A 17,722-nucleotide genomic window follows, 5' to 3' on the forward strand; every position below is an offset into this window, starting at 1 on the left:
AGGAAGAAAAGAAAGAAAGAAAGAAAGAAAGAAAACTACTCCCATGAACTCAAGGATATACCTAAAATCACTTAATAGAGTGTAAACATTGGTTAAGCTATTCCACCCTTTGAATAGTTAGTTTATCCATAAGTCTTTCAAGCTGCAGTATCCTCTTCCTAAATACAGATCAGATCAGAAGGGGAAAGGAGCATCTCTAAATACATAACGCTCAAAAGAAGAAATGTGTGTTTCTTCAATGATAAAAACAAACTGTAAAACCTATAAGTATCTTAAAAGTCAAAACATTTTTGAGCCTTTGGAGCACGCACTGGAGTATGGAGATGTTTCATTTCACTGTGGCAGCATTTCTGTAACCATCCATTTTGCTTTTGAGAATAACAGCCTCAAGGTATCAAGAAAAGATTAAATCATGGATAGACAAATAGTAAATGTATATATTTGGAATATATTTGGAAAAAATTCTCTAGGATGAAGATCCTTGATGTTAAAAGATCTCACCTATTTTGTGCTTAAAATAGTACTTGCTGTATAGTAGGTGCTCAAAAGAAAGAAAAAAAACCTTGGTGAAATAATGGATAATTTCCTTGTTAAATGGATGTGGTTAAGAAGATTTTTGTTTATTTAAGCCTCAATTATCCAGAAGGCTTAACTCGCTGAAGAGTTCAGGATGCTTAAGTCCCTTTTAGACTTTTATAATAAAAATTGATTTTGATGTAACTTCATTTAGCTGCATCTCAGCAGTGTCCTAATATATTTATATTGTAGTTTGTACTCTCCCTAAGAGTTTAATTGTTGTTGAACTGGCAACACAGTCACAGAATCCCACAATTGTGAAATCGACCCAGATGAAAATTTAAGCATTTTAATGTAACTTTTAGCTCTTTTAGAAATCTTTTGTCCAAATCTGCTGGCTATCCTTAATGGGAACCACACAGGAACTTCTCTGGGAGGCATTTCCTGTGGAAAAGAAATATCTTGCACATGTGACCCCCACCCAGATAGAGGGATGGCTTTCAATCTCTTTAGGGAGAGCACCATCCACTGCACAAGTGACAGTCAAGGGAATGAGATTTGGAGCTTCCCTGACCCTCACTGTGAACTTTCTGGTCCTGTTGGTCAGTGCCCACCCCTATATACCCTAAATGGGTTCAGAACACCTGGACCACATCCTTTATATTTCTATAATGAGATATGGTGTTTTCTTGTGAGGTTAACTTTGTCATAAGTGGAAGTGTCGAAATTACATGCCATAGCTAAAACAGATATTTCCAGCAGTGCCAAGGTGTTTAACTAGGTAAGATGCTAATCATTCTACTTGCTGGTGGAGTGGTGAGGAGAGTGGGGCAAGAGAAGAATGGAAGCTGGGGTAGAGTGGGGGTGTGGCACCAACCTTGGAATACCGCATCATTGGCAGGGGAGCCCTAAGATAGAAGAGCAATCCAGTGAGAAAAGGCTACACATGATGAGAGGCATTTAACCTTTCCTTGATCTTCCTCACCCTCCAACTGGATAGTAGATATCAGAATCCAGTGAGATTTCTTTAAATGCAGTTGCCTAGGTCCCCAGCCAGGCTTATTGAATGGGCAAATAGAAGCAGTCGCCACCAAAGAGGAGATAGTTGAGTTCAGACTCTATTTCAAATTATGCAGCACACAGTATACCCTCTCATAAAGAAGACCTAGCTTCTTAGAGGAAGCTACTGAATGGCTTAGTCTGTTTTGTCCTTGTCCTTGAATATCAGCATCAGAATGAGAAGAGTGGTCTATTAGTATCCTAGGTCTGCCATAAACCATGAACTAGGTAGCTTAAAACAACAGAAATTAGTTCTCTCACAGATCTAGGGGCTGGAAGTCTGAAATCAAGGTGTTGTTAGGGCTGCACTCTCTCCTATGGCTCTAAAAGGAGGATCCTTCTTGCAGCTTCTGGTGGCTCCTAGCATTACTTGGCTTGTGGACACATCACTTAAATCCCTGCCTCTGTCTTCACATGGCCTTCTCTCCAATATCTCTGTGTCTCAAATCTCCACTTCCTCTCTCTTAAAAGTACAGGGAGCTCAGCTTGGTGCTCTGTGATGAGGTGGGATGAGGTGCTGTGTGATGCTCTAGGTGAGTGGGATGGGGGTTGTGAGGGAGGTGCAAGAGGAAGGGGATATATGTATACATATAGCTGATTCATTTTGTTGTACATCAGAAACGAACACAACATTGTAAAGCAATTATCCTTCAATAAAAAAAAATAAAAGCAAAAAAATAAAAGGACATCAGCAGTCACTGGAGTTAGGGTTCACTCTGGTAATCCAGGATAATTTCATCTCAAGATCATTACCTTAATTGTATCTGAAATGACCCTTATTCCAAATGAGTTCCCATTCTAATGTTTTAGATGGTTGTATCTTTGCGGGGGACATCATTCACCCACTACAAATGGTGACTGCTATTTAGTACCAGAGAAGCAGCTTATGGTAGGCATCCTGAGACTGAGGTAGGGAGGACTAAGTGAAAAGAGACAGTAAATATGTCTTAATATACGTGAGTATGTTAATACCAGTAAATGAGGATGTAATGGTTAACTTAACTCTAGATAAAGGCACCCTGATAGAAGGCCTGGCATGTGAAACTATTGACTAAAACTCTTGCTCTGAACAGAAAGGCCAAAAAGGTGAATAGTCTTCCAAGCAGTAAAAATTTCCTGATGGGTAGATGCTATTGTAAAGCACCATCCTAAGGTAACTTCAGGGGTTACCTTAGGGGAAGAAACTCTTTTGCCATTATTATGTCTCTCTTTCTGTGATCCCATCTATCAGCTCAGTTGGAGAGAAAGAGGAGATAGGGTGGAAGTCTCTCTGCTTACTTTGATATTTCTGTGGTTTTGGTCTTCAAGTATTGTAAAGCCCCTAAACAGTTTCCATTTACAAAGCCTACAATCCTGACTGATGAGTCTGAGTTTCCAGTTGGGACATCTTTGAATTATGAATGCTTCCTTGGGTATTTTGAAAATATGTTCTCTATCACCTGCTTAGAAAACTTGGTCTCGTCAAGTGCCAAGATATTTAGAGATATGAGTAACCCCTTCCTGGGAGCCAATTTATGTATATCAAAGAATCTGTGAGATCTGATTTAATTTGTTCAAATTTTGAAGGTGAGACATCTAAGTTTGCCCAAGGTATTTAAATGGAGGGTGGACTTGTAAGTCATCCCTTCTTATTGCCTTGCATTTCTACACCTTGACTAGATATTCATTTCATAGGAATGGCTCTCACAAGAGGAATTGGAGAAGAATTTTCCATTCACTGGGGGTTACACTTGGTGGCTAAAACCATGAAATGAATAAAACAGGGGCACAAGAAAATTATGTGGGTCACAGTGAATTGTGCTTGGCTAAGATAGGAGGAAAATCCCAAATTTAAGGCCTTTGATTTAGGCTGATGGGATGGAAAACCACAAATGACCTTTATTGGGTGATGCTCATTGGTCGTTTTAAAAGCAGGTGCCCTATAGCTACTTGTATGGTGAGTTTCCTCAAAGTGGTCAATTCTGTAGAACAATCAGAAGTATACAGGCTGTTCAGTATGCTGCACTCCAGTCTGAATCTTAAAAACAAATGTAAATTGAACTGTACACCTCATCCCAAATTCTGCTTCTTTTCTGTAGGAAAATCATGTGGAAAACCTCCAGAACCCTTCAATGGCATGGTTTATATAAACACAGATACCCAGTTTGGATCAACGGTTAATTATTCATGTAATAAAGGGTGAGTTGGGAGCACTATCTTTGGAATGTGAGTTGCAGAACAGCAATGCCAACCTTCCACCCAGTCTAAGATATGCAAACCAGACTACTGACGTATGTACTTCAAAAAGTAAGCAATAGGACTTTTGGGTAGAGATGGTAGCTTGAACAACATAGGCATTTGACCAAGGAATCTATAAAAAGAAGGCGCAATGTGTACCTGTATTAAAACTAGGGGAGGGCGCCATGCTTCTGCTGAAGGTAGTACATGAGAAAGATATTCACTGAATAAAAAGGACCAGCTTGCCAAATAAAAGGAAAAATGCTGGTTGAACCATGCAAACATCCTTAACAGGTTAGCGGGTGTATAGCTGATTAGAGGATCCTGGGGCAGGGTTTGGGAGGATAAATATTAAAGGTAACAGCAGCTCTGGGAAATGTAAGTGTTAAAGTGCACACAGAGTGGGGACCTTAAGGGAGTTCTTGCACTTGACTTTTCCCTGGAATGGGGAAACATGCTAGAAGCCATTGCCTCAACTTAGAGGGAGCAATTAAAGAATGTTTACTAATTTTCAGTTGGCAAAATAACTTAGAGGGAAAAAAGATACCTATATTAAATCTTCCTGCAAAATCTGTCCCTAGTCATCGGCCCCATGCTATTCTGCCCAAGCTATTATACCTATGATCCAGCAAGTTTAAACTAGGATAAATCAATATTCACCCCTTCTCACTTTGTCTGAGCTTGGGAGACTTAAAAACTTTCCATACAATCTCATCACCAGTCCCTTCTCACCTCCCCTCAGAAATAAGCCTAAAACTCTCTTTGTGGTGAGCAAGCCAAAACATCATTAAATATAAGGTAAGATACAGCAACTGAAAATAAAAAGACCAATTTGAGAAATCAGAGAAAATATTCCTCTATAAATCAGAGTATTCCAATAAACATGGGAATAAGCTACAAAATAAGATATTAGAAATCTCTCATATGTGTTTATAACATAGAATCTATGAAAGGCATTTATAAGATTTACTGATCTGATATTAGGAAAATTTACCTATGGATAAAACACACAGGAATCTAAAAAGCAGCAATAATCAGGAGATTGAATCCAGGAAAAAAACAAAGAGATCATTAGAAAATAAGATTAAATTCTCCAGAATTAATCCAGGACAAAACTGGAAATTATACACGTATTCACTCACACACAATCTAGATATGAGAAAAACAAAAGAAACCAGAAAAAACTGAAGCATTAATTAGCACATAATGGAAGATAGTTTCTCAGACCAGAATAAAAAAGCCTAGATCGTTTGAATCTTTAAGGCTTACTAAACAAATGCAAGGTTAATGGTAAGAGGCACTGGCCCTACATGAAGGAAATGTATGAAATTCAGATACTGAATAAAAATACTGCAACTATCGAGAGATAAACAGAAAAAGAAGAACTTCATTTTGGCATCAAAAGCCTCTTCCACACACTAAATTACAGAAATTAGTGTTCGAGAGAAAATATTATGCCATAAAATATCTGTGCTCAGCCAAGCTGTCATTTATCTCCAAGGTACAGATATATAGTCTTACATGAGTAAGAACCCAAAACATATGCCAATTAGATATGCTTCCTGAAAAAAGAATAATTCTCACAAAAATATGAGTAAATTTTTGAAAGAAGAAATCAAAGAAATAGTAGTGAGTCACAAAACTATTTAAACAGAGTTAAAGTTGTTATTTTTAGTATGGTTGTGAAACTAAATATAATGGCAGAACTAATTCTTAAAAGAAAACTCATGTATGAAAGGAAGTATAGTAAACTTGATATAAAATAATAGATTTTTATCACAACAACTAGGAAGTTGGTGATGCAGTAAAATAAATAAATAAATAAATATATATATATGCTTAACTTATAATACATACAGATAAGTACATATTCTTGACATGATAAATAAAGAAGATAGATATTATTCCATGCTAGTATAAATCAAAATATATAAATTCAAAATCACAATGGCAATCAAAAAAGCACAACCACTTGGTCCATATGACAAAAGAGGGGTAAGAAAAGGAAGAACTAGGAAGCTTTCTATCTCTCTTGCTGGAAACAGCATCAGCAGAGCAAGAATGGAGCTCATTTTATACAGTACTGAGTTCCAACCCTGCGAATTGTTAAATAAATAAAAGGAAAGAACACTATAAGCAAGATAAAATGTGTAAGTTATTACAGTACGTGTGATGGCTTAAATTCCCCTTTTGAAGAACAATGCCTTCTAAATATAGTCAATAAAAACTTCAAACTACATGATAATTAAAAGACACATTTCTAAAATAAAATAATAGAAAAATTCCATTTATAATTGTATCAAACAATAAAATCCTTAGACATAAATTTAACCAAGGAGACATAAGACTTATACACTGAATACTATAAAACATTGCTGAAAAGAAGTTAAAGAAGACTTAATAAATGGAAATACATTCATATTCTTGGATTGGAAGACTTAGTATTGGTAAGATGAAAATACTGCCCAAAGTGATGATATACAGATTCAAGGCAATACCTACAAAAATCCCAACAGTATTTTTTGCAGAAATGGAAAACCATCCTAAATTTTGTATGGAATTTCAAGGGACCCAGAACACCCAGTCTTGAAAAGAACAAAGTTGGTTGACTCACACTTTTTATTTCAACACTTACTACAAAGCTATAGTCATTAAAATAGTATGTTACTGACATAAAGTTAGACACACAGGCCGGCGGAGTAAGTGATAGCCCAGAAATAAAGCCGCATATTTATGGTCAATTGATTTTCAGCAAGGGTGCAAGGACCACTCACTGCGGAAAGAACTGTCTCTTCAACAATGGTCCTGGCAAAATTGGATATTCACATGCAAAACAATGAAGCCACCTTACACCATATACAAAACTAAATCAAAATGGATCAAGGACTTGAAGTTAAAAGTTAAAATTATAAAATTCTTAGAGGAAAATATAGGGACAAATCTTCATGACCGTGGATTTGGCAATAGTTTCTTAAATATGACACCAAAAGTACAGGCAACAAAAGCAGACATAGACAAATTGGGTTTCATTAAAATTAAGAACATTTTTGCATCAAGACACTATCAAGTTCATTCAGCTTACTATAACAAAATATCACAGGCTAGGTAGTTTATAAACAACAGAACTTTATTTCTCACCATTCTAGGAACTGGAAGTCTGAGGTCAGGGTGTTGGCAGGGTCAACAAAGGTCCTCTTCTAGGTGTATGCTTCTAGTGTGTCCTCACATGGTGTAGGGGTTAGGAAGCTCTGTGGGGTCTCTTTTATAAGAGCATTACTCCCACTCATGAGGACTTCACCTTTATGACATAGCTCCTAAAGGCCCTACTTATTAATGCCATCACTTTTGGAGGTTAGGATTTCAACATATGAATTTTGGGGAGACATAAACATTCAGACCATAGCAGACACTATCAAGACAGTGAAAAGACAACTCATAGAATGAGAAAAAAATATTTGCAAATCATATATCTGACAAAATTAAATATACAGAATATATAAAGAACTCTATAACTCCGCAAGAAAAAAACTACCCAATTTTAAATGGGCCAAGGACTTGAGTAAGACATTTCTCCAAAGGAGGTATACAAATGGCCAATAAACACATAAAAAATGCTAAACATTATTAACCATTAGGTAAATGCAAATCAAACCCATTCATACCTCTTAATATGACTTTAATAATAATTATTAATAAACAGAAAATAAAAAGTGTTGGTGAGAATGTGTAGAAATTAGAATCCTTGTACATTGCTGGTGAGAATGTAAAATGATGCCGCCACTATAGAAATTGTTAGGTATCTACACATGCACTATTTTGCAGCAATCAAAAAGATTTAATTAGATCCTATATTCAGTGATCTGGATGGATGATCATGATGTGATATTGACTGAGAAAACAATTTGTAGAGTTTGTTTTCAACTTGGAAAAACAATGACAAATTTTGAGGAGATACTCTATATGCATATATATGTTTGAATGTGCTTAGAGAAAGTAGGGTTATCTGAAATACATGGTATTCTAAGCAAAAACATATGTTGTAATTTTCTGTTGTTAAGTTACTGAAAAGAAATAAATTAAACTTAAATAAACAAATAGCCAAGGAGCAGATGTTAACCTGGACAAATAAAACGCAGATTACTTTGACAAAAGGGTGGCAAACTTTTTCTGTCAAGACCCAGATAGTAAATACTTTCAGATTTGTGGGCCATATAATCTCTGTTATAACTACTCATCTCTGCAGTTGCAGGGGGATAGTAGCCCTAGACAGTGAATGCATGAATGTGTGATACAGCATACATGGGGCCTGCAGAACTCAGTTTCCCAACCTATGGTTAGATGAAAGAGCATTATTTTTCCTCAATTTCTTTTATTATTCCAGGTCAAGGAGGTTCTAAAAAGAAGTAAAAAGATAAATTGATAAAATAATAATAATAGTTGAAAACTTCAGATTGGGTAAGCAAAGGTACAAATGGATGAGGCTGCTTTGGTACATGTGTGTTGAATTTTGTACCTTACAGAGAAGGTAAACTCTTTCTAGGGACCATTTATAAGAGTTGATAGCATATCACTCCACAGGGTGTACCTCAATAGATTTGAACACAGGAGAAACTAAAACAGCTATATACTCTTATTATAATAAAAATAACACTAGGAATTAATGACAAAAGAATAAATAAAAACTCAAGTTTTTGGATCTTAGTCAAAGAGAAAATTAAAACAGACATTGCAGATTACATATCAAATAACAATAAGGAATGATTATTGAGTGCATGAGCCCTGAGAACTCTTCTAGTGCTTTACATGAATTAACTTACTCTTGAAAATGCCTCTTTGAAGTGAATATTACACATAGCCCCATTTTACAGGAGAGAAACTAAGACAGAGAGATGAACCAATTTACCAAAACTCACAGGACAGAGGCTCAGGTTAGAATTTGAATATTGCCAGTCTGCCTCCACAGCCCGTATTGGTAAACCTTACATTATTCAGCCTGTTCGTTATGAATGCTGGTGCAAATATTACTCGTGAAAATTTCTGGGATACTGATGCCAAAACTGTCCTTAGAGAAATAGTCAATACTTTTGTTATCTGACAAAAAGTTTTCAAATAAATGAACAAAGCATTTTACCTAAGAATTTTTAAATGACTAGAACATAAACATATAAAAGAAGCTGGACTAAGAAATTAATAAAGAAAGGAAATTAATAAAAAGGAAAAAGGGAAACGATAAGTAAAAATCTCAGAGTAGTTTCTTAAAGTGGCCAATTGAACAAACAGAATTTGGCCAATTGTAATTTCACAAAATAACAAATCTGCCAATACACGTGAATGAGAAAGGAGATATCGTAGATATTGAAGGGATTCAATCAATACTAAATAAAAGTAGTATATCCTCTCTAGCCTAATGAAATTGAAAACATCCATGAAATGTGCCATTTTGTCGGAAAAATACAATTTCCAAGATGTACTTAAAAATACATAAATCAGCTGATAAACCTGTATCTACTTGAGTCTCTGTTGTCAGTCTTTTTGGATATATAGCTAGGATTGGAATTGCTAGACCATATGTTAATTATATATTTAACATTTTGAGGAATAGCCAAACTGTTTTCTACAGTGGCTGCACCATTTTACATTCCCACCAACGATTACAAGCATTCCATTTTCTCCACATCTTCACCAACACTTTTATTTTCCATTTTTAAAAAGTTATTATTAAAAAAAACCTCAAAAAAGTTATTATTATAGCCATCCATCCTGGAAGGTCTGAATTGGGTTTGACTTGGATTTCCCTAATGACTAATAATTGTTAGTATCTTTTCATGTGTATATCTTTTGTACATTTGTATATCTTCTTTAGAAAAATGTCCATTCAAGTTCTTTGTCCATTTTTCAATTGGATTGTTTGTCTTTTTGTTGTTGTGTTATAGGTGTTCTTTATATATTCTGTATATTAAACACTTCTCAGATAAATGATTTCCACATATTTTCTTTTATCCTTTTATCTTTTCACTCTCTTGATAGTGTCTTTGATGTTGACTGGGGCTGCAGTCATCTGTAGGACTGATGGGGCTGAGAAATCTGAGAATGTTTGGAGGGGGTTGGAGGGCAGATAGGAATCTGTACTTTACAAATGTAGAATTGGTGCTTGTGTCCAATTTAACCAGCTCTTTCTTCTAAAGGTAGCTAAGCCCAGTTGACATCTGGGTTACACGTAAATTTTTAGATAAAAAGGCTAGAAGGATTCATAGCAAAATATTAGCTACTACGAGTGGTGCTATCTTGGGTGGTGATATTTTTGATCTTTGGGTTATTCACAACTTCCAAATATGTCTACAATGAATGTATGTTAACTTTTATAAGCCAATAAAATTCAATTTTAAATTTCTTTTTTTTTTTAAAAAAAAGAGGGCTGCTGAAAATCATATCTGTGAGCTTTTAGTAATTTGCAGCCTACTGAATGTCTCCATAGATTCCCTCCACTGCTAAATAGTTCAAAGTACATGAACAAATAGGAAAAGATAAAAATGACACCATCCTAGCCCTTGATTCTCCCATCCCTGACCTTACTTAATGGGCTGTCCAGTGCCTCAGCACGCTTCTCCACAGTATGTATGATGCTTATAGGGAAAGGAATCTCATGGCTCTTGAACAACAATTTAGAGTGGTTCTATACAGAAAACTATACAGATTTCTAATGCTCAGGGGAACTGAGTGGGCTCCAGTAAAAGTAATTCACAGAGATGGAAAATCCATCCAGGAAAAATATTACAACATAATCACTACTGCAGCATACTAGTGTCTTACAATATGTTCAAAAATATTCACTGCTTTTTACAGTCATACAGGGGCTGGAACCTGCTTCACATTTTTACTCCAAAGCTCTAGTTTAGTCATAGTGGGTACATTAAGAGTAGCCTTTATAAGGTCAAAAGTCAGAGGATACCCATGGCCCTGTGCTCCTAAGGCAACATTTAAATGTATGATAGGAGACAGGCGGAAGGAAACACACATGTAGTACAGGGATGATTATCCTCTTTCCTTACTAAAGTGGTTCTCAAAATGTTTGTTTGCAGACATTTTGAAGATTAAATATTTGTTTGCACACTTAAAAGATTTTAGAACACAGCTCATAAAAAACAAGGTAACAATAAGTAAAATTTAATCACTACCTAAATATAAAAGTGACTTACCGTGTCTACCAAAATATTCACTGTCATTGCTCTACCAACGTGGTTCCCACCATTTTTTGTTACTGTTTTGGGAAGAGCTGGCATACCAGTTAAGATTAGATTAAGTTATAAAAGACAGAAAAAAACACAAAATAACAGGAGCTTGAACAAGACAGCAGTTCACTTATCTCTCATGTTAAGAACCATGGCGGCCCAGGGCTCATACAGTGGCTTTAAGATCCACAGAAACCTGGGATCCTTCCATTAGAGAGTCCATCTCAACTCATGGTCCAAACTCCATTTAGCAAAGAGGAAGAACGGAGGAAGGGAACACTTATCCCTGTGAAGACACTTTCCAGACACTCCATTTACATCCCTCCAGCCAGAACATAGTCACACGGCTGTAAGGGAAGCTGAGAAATGAAGCTGTTTTTGAAAGTGGCCAATGGCCCAGTTAAAAATACAGGGTCATGTTAATAATGAAGAAAAGTGGATGCTGGAGATTCCAGTAGTCTCTGCTACAAATGGGTACTGCCCTGATCACATGTCCTAGGTAATCAAAAGACAGATTTCTTAACTGTTGCAGTAACTACCTCACTGTTATGTGACTTTGCATTACACCCATCACCTTTTACTTTATCAAGTTTAGCCCTGCTGTACATTGGAACATATGAATAGCTTGGCTGAGTATCTTTTGTGACATTTCTCACAGTAACAACATAGAGATGTAATAAATAAAAAATAAATGATGAAGTTTCAAATTTTGTGACCTACTTAGAATGATTTTATGACACAGTGGGTGAGTACCCCTGCTTTCTACATTTGAAAGGTAAAATGGTTAGCTGTTTCCTCTGACTCTCATTTACTAAGTCTTCAGGGTAAAGCCATCATTCTTTCCTTCACTCAGTAGATATTTTTGAGCACCACATGCTTGAAAGTCTCTAGGCTAGGTGCTAAAGAGTGTATATATTTCAGTAAGGCATCTTCCCTCCTAATCAAGCGCTTATAATTTCTTAGCTGAAAGTACAAATGGATAAAATAATTCTGAGGTACCTTTAAGACAAGTACAGAAGTGTCCCATGATTAATAACGGGAATATTGCAATGAGTTGTGAGGGGACTAGGAATGGAGATGGATTAAAGAGGTACGAATTTTAGCTTGCCCTGAAGAATAAAGACTAATTTGTAGGTGGAGATGGGGTTTCTTTCTTGAGGTCTCTCATGTTTTAATCTGTCCTGTAATGTGTAACATCCTCCTGCTATTGTTTTCTCATGGTGATTTAAGTGGGAAATCTGTGTAGAGTCTAACCATTTTTCATTCTTTGCTTCTAGGTATCGACTCATTGGTTCCCCTTCTGCTACTTGTCTCCTCTCAGGCATTGATGTCACTTGGGATAAAAAGGCACCTATTTGTGAGAGTGAGTTGAATTATTTTTTCCCATAATTCCCTCCATTTGATCCTTATTTGTCCCTGGAATTATGAAGAAGGAATTGAACCCTTCTTGCACAGAGTTGTCTCTCAGTTGTTTGAAACTTGGAGTCATGTGCTGCACGGTCCTCCTGGTTTTTCTTCACTTTAGGAGGTAATTTATCTGAAACTATGGACTTAAACTCAGGTAAAATTGCCCCACTTTCCTACTTTGATAATAAACTCTCAGTATAATGATCATTCTCCTTAGTGACTAAACTTAAAAGATACTAAAGAAAATTAATTTTGTCTCTACAACCTCTTAATATCACATTATAAGCCCAGGAAGTAGATTACTCCCTTTCTTATCATTCTTACTCTGAAGCATAAAAGATCTTACAATCCTTAGCAATTTTCCGAAGCCTCGGGTTATTCTGCTCTTTATTCTTCCCTCAAATTCTTCCAAGCTCATGCCCTAGTTGTATTTGTTCTTGATTAGTTGGCCATTCATCTTTTCAGTGGAATATTATAAAGTGAATCTCCAAAATTTTGAGGAACATAGAAGAATGATTGCAAATTGGTAAAGTATTAAGGCTGTGAAGAAATCAGTATCACATGCAGAAGTGATGGCAGTAAAAGTGGGCACAAACTTCTGGAAGGCTAATGAGCAATATATACTAAAGCCTTAAATGCAAATACCCTTTGACCTAGCAATTCCATTTCCCAGAATTTATCCCAAGAAAATAATCATCATGGACTTTTCCCGTGATTTTCATCCAAAGACACTCAATGCAACCATATTTATGGTAGTGGAAACTGTTAGAAATCATGGTTTGTAAATAGCTGATGGAAGACATAAGACTTATTAAAAATGGTTATGATAAGTTTTTAAGAAAGGTAAAAAGTATACCATGAAAAATTAGAGATAGAGATGCCACATCCAAGTAGCAATAGATAGTATATTTATATATCTACATCCCGGAATATTATTCAGCCACCAAATATACCATAGAAAATATAAGCATAGACACACATGCACGTGCACACACATATCTGAAACAATATACATTAAATTATTAAGAATATTTATTTTTGGACCTTATCATTTTTTGTTTGTCCACAATTTATAAATTTCCTACAATGAATATGTTCATTGTATTCACAGGTATTCCTCCAAAACTTACTGTCCTTTTCCTATTGGGTTATTTTCCCTCCATAAAATAACATTGGCTTTTAGATATCCAAAGACATAAATGAGAAACTATAAAAGGTGCCTTCTTTACTTGCCAAAAAATATTAAATTCTCTGAAAAAAATTCAACTTAGCAAGGTATTATCATTTACTATATACAATTTTCAAGGTCTGGCACCTTTTGTAGGAGGTTATCTTTAATGAAAAATGTTTCCACTTCTACTATATTTATAGGTCAATAAACATTTAACTGAGTCAATATTGGTCATGTGTGTACATGTGAATGTATAAATAGTCAATTATGCTAGTATGTTTTAAATTACTATGTTGTGATAGAACATAGTAATTATTTAGCATTTTATTACCCCAAATCTGTGATTATTTCCTCATGTCTTATCTTTTATATTTTCTTTTCAACCTTTTTTTGAAATATATTAGACATACAGCTTTGTGTAAATTTAAGATGTACATTCATATATTGTAATATGATTGCCATCATAGGAATAATTATCACCTCCATCACAGTACATAATTATTCTTTATTTTTAGTAGTTGGAATAATTAGTTTCTAGTCTCTCAGCAAGTTTTATGATTATAGTACAATGTTGTTGTCTATATTCATTGATCTGTGCATCTCTAGGGCATATTTTCTACTTGTTGTAAGTTTATACTCTTAGACAACATCCATCCTGTCCTCCCATCCCCTGGTAACCACCATTTTATTCTGTTTTTAAAACTTGGCTTTTTTACATTCCACATGTAAGTGGTATCATACAGTTCTTGTCTTCCTCTGTCTGACATCTCATTTAGCATAACATGCTAAAATTCCATTCATGTTGTCACAAATCTCACTTAGCATAATGCGCTAAAAGTCCATCCATGTTGTCACAAATGGTAGGATGTCCATCTTTCAATATTTCATTGTATATGTACCACATTTTCTTTACCCATTCATCTGTTGATGGACACTTAGGTTGTTTCTATATCTTTGCTGTTGTAACTAATGCCATCATGAACATGGGAGTGCATACACCTTTTTGAGTTAGTGTTTTTATTTTCTTTGGATAAATACTCAGAGGTGGAATTCCTGGATCTGTTTAAAGATTTTTTAGGAACCTCCATATGTTTTCCATAGTGGCCACACCAATTTACATTCCTACCACCTTTGTACAAGTGTTCCCTTTTCTCCACATCCTCATCACCACTAGTCATCTCTTGTCTTCTTGATGACAGCCATTCTAACAGATGTGAGGTGATATCCCATTGTGGTTTTAATCTGCATTTCCCTGATGATTAGTGATGTTGACCATCTTTTTATGCACCTGTTGACCATTTGTATGTCTTCTTTTGAAAATTGTTTAGTTGTGCCCATTTTTCAATCAGATTTTTTGTTTTTTGTTATTGAGTTGTATGAATTCTTTATATATTAAACCCTTTATCCAATATATGGTTTGCAAAAATTTCCCCCCATTCTGTAAGTTTCCTTTTAATTTTGCTAATTGTTTCTTTTGCTGCCCAAAAGCTTTTTTTTTTTTTTTTTTTTTGCGGTACGCGGGCCTCTCACTGTTGTGGCCTCTCCCGCTGCGGAGCACAGGCTCTGGACGCGCAGGTCCAGCGGCCATGGCTCACGGGCCCAGCCACTCCACGGCATATGGGATCTTCCCGAACCGGGGCACGAACCCGTGTCTCCTACATTGGCAGGCGGACTCTCAACCACTGCGCCACCAGGGAAGCCCCCCAAAAGCTTTTAAGTTTTAAGTTTGATGATTTTTCCATTTGTTGTTTGTGCTTTTGTTCGTATTGTATTGAAAAAGTCATTGCCATGACTAATGTTAAGAGCCTCTTCCCTACACTTCCTTCTAAGAGTCTTATAATATCAGGTCTTATATTTAAATTTTTGATCCTCTTCAAGATACTTTTTGTGAGTGATATAATATAGGGATCCAGTTTCATTGCTCTGCATGTATTCATCCAGTTTTCCCAGCACCAATTGTTGAAGAGACTATCCTTTTCCCATTGTGTGCTCTTGCCTCCCTTATCAAATATTCATTGACTGTATAAGCAGGGGATTAATTCTGGGCTCTCTATTCTGTTCCATTGGTCTATGTGTTTATTTTTGTACTAGTACTGTACTGTTTTTTATTATTGTAGTTTTGTAGTGTAGTTTGAAATCAGGAATTGTAATACCTCCAGTTTTGTTCTTTTTCATCAGTATTGCTTTGGCTCTTCAAAGTCTTCTGTGGTTACATATACATTTTAAGATTCTTTTTCTATTTCTGTGAAGAGTGCCATTGGTATTTTTATGTGGATTGCATTAAATCTATATATGGGTTTGAAAAATGTAGACATTTTAACAATATTAATTCTTTTGACCCATGAACATGGGGTATCTTTCCATTAGTTTGTGTCTTGTTCTATTTGTTTCAGCAAAGTCTTGTGAGTTTTGTTGTGCAGATCTCTCAGTTCCTTGGTTAAATTTATTCCTAAGTATTTTATTCTTTTTCATGCTATTGTGAATGGAAAAGTTTTCTTTATTCTTATTCAAATGTTTCATCCTTTGTGTATAAAAATGCAACTGATTTATCTATATTGATTTTGTATCTTGCAACTTTACTGAAATAATTGATTAGTTCCAACAGTGTTTGGGTTGAGCATTTCAGATTTTCTACATACAGAATCATATCATCTGCAAGTAGCAACAGTTTTGCTTCTTCCATCCTGATTTGGATGCCTTTTATTTCCCTATCTTGCATATTCACTCTAGCTAGGACTTCCAGTATTATACTGAATAAGAGTTGTAAGAGTGGGCATCCTTGTATTGTTCCTGATCTTAGGGGAAAAGCTTCCAAGTTTTTCTCCATTTTGTATAATGTTAGCTGTGGATTTGTTATGGCTGACCTTTATTACGTTAAGATATATTCCTCTATACCCAATCTGCCAAGACTTTTTATCATGGAAGGATGTCATTTTGTCAAATGCTTTTTCTGCATGTATTGACATGATCATGTAAGTTTTTATCTTTAATTTTATTAATGTGATATATTAAATTTATTGATTTGTATATGTTGAACCATCCTTGCATCTCCCAGGGGTAAATCCCACTTGGTTGTGGTGTATAATCCATTTTATGTGTTCTTGAATTTGTTTTGCTAATTTTTTGTTGAGAATTTTTGGACCTATATTTATCAGAGATATTGGTCTATAGCTTTCTTTTCTTGTGTTGTCCCTGTCTGACTTTGTTACCAAAGTAATCTAATGCTGGCCTCATAGAATGAATTTGGAAGCATTCGCACCTCTTTAATTTTTTGGAAGAATTTGAGGAAAATTGGTATTAATTATTCTTTAAATTTTGGTAGAATTCACCAGTGAATCCATCTGGCCCTAGGGTTTTCTATGTTGGGAGGTTTTCGATTACTGATCCAAACTTTGCTCATTATTGGTCTGTGCAGATTTTCTATTTCTTCCTGATTCAGTCTTGGTAGGTTTTGTGTTTCTAGAAATTTATTTTTTCTAGGTTATCTAATTTGTTGGCATATAATTTTTCATAATAGTCTTTTATAGTCCTATGTATTTCTGTAGTATCAGTTGTAATATCTTCTTTTTAATTTTATCTATTTGAGTTTTCTTTTTTTCATAGTTAGCCTGGCTAAAGGTTTGCCAATTTTGTTTATCTTTTTGTAGAGCCAGCCTTTAGTTTCATTGATCCTTTCTATTGTTTATCTGGTGTCTATTTCATTTACTTCTGCAGAGATCTTTATTATGTCCTTCTTTCTGCTAACTCTGGGCTTAATTTGTTCTTTTTTTTAATTCTTCAAGGTGTAAAGTTAAGTTCACTGAGAACTTTCTAATTTCTTAGTATATGCGTTTATCACTGTAAACGTTCCTCTCAGAATTGCTTTGCTGCATTCCATAAGATTTGATTTGTCGTATTTCCATTTTCATTTGTTTTGAGATAATTTTCTAATTCCCTTTTGATTTCTTCTTTAACCCATTGGTTGTTCAGAAGTGTATTTTTCAGTTTCCACATATTTGTAGATTTTCCAGCTTTCCTCTTGTTGTTGATTTCTAGTTTTATACAATTGTGGTCAGAAAAGATAATTGGTATCATTTCAATCTCCTTAAATTTACTAAGATTTGTTTTGTGCTTTCTCATATGA

The 17,722-nt window shown here is 35.2% G+C and overlaps 1 protein-coding gene across 1 annotated transcript in view; it reads left to right on the forward strand.

Annotated features, from left to right (window-relative positions):
- Window positions 1-17,722, forward strand: part of CR1 (complement C3b/C4b receptor 1 (Knops blood group)) — a 136,063-nt gene that overhangs the window by 84,683 nt on the left and 33,658 nt on the right. Inside the window, exon 21 of the mRNA XM_060141831.1 lies at window positions 891-1,118. Within this exon, the coding sequence (XP_059997814.1) occupies window positions 891-1,118 (228 nt within the window). The remainder of the gene's footprint in view (window positions 1-890; window positions 1,119-17,722) is intronic.

The sequence above is a fragment of the Lagenorhynchus albirostris genome, chromosome 2, assembly GCF_949774975.1.
Source record: "Lagenorhynchus albirostris chromosome 2, mLagAlb1.1, whole genome shotgun sequence".
Taxonomy (NCBI): domain Eukaryota; kingdom Metazoa; phylum Chordata; class Mammalia; order Artiodactyla; family Delphinidae; genus Lagenorhynchus; species Lagenorhynchus albirostris.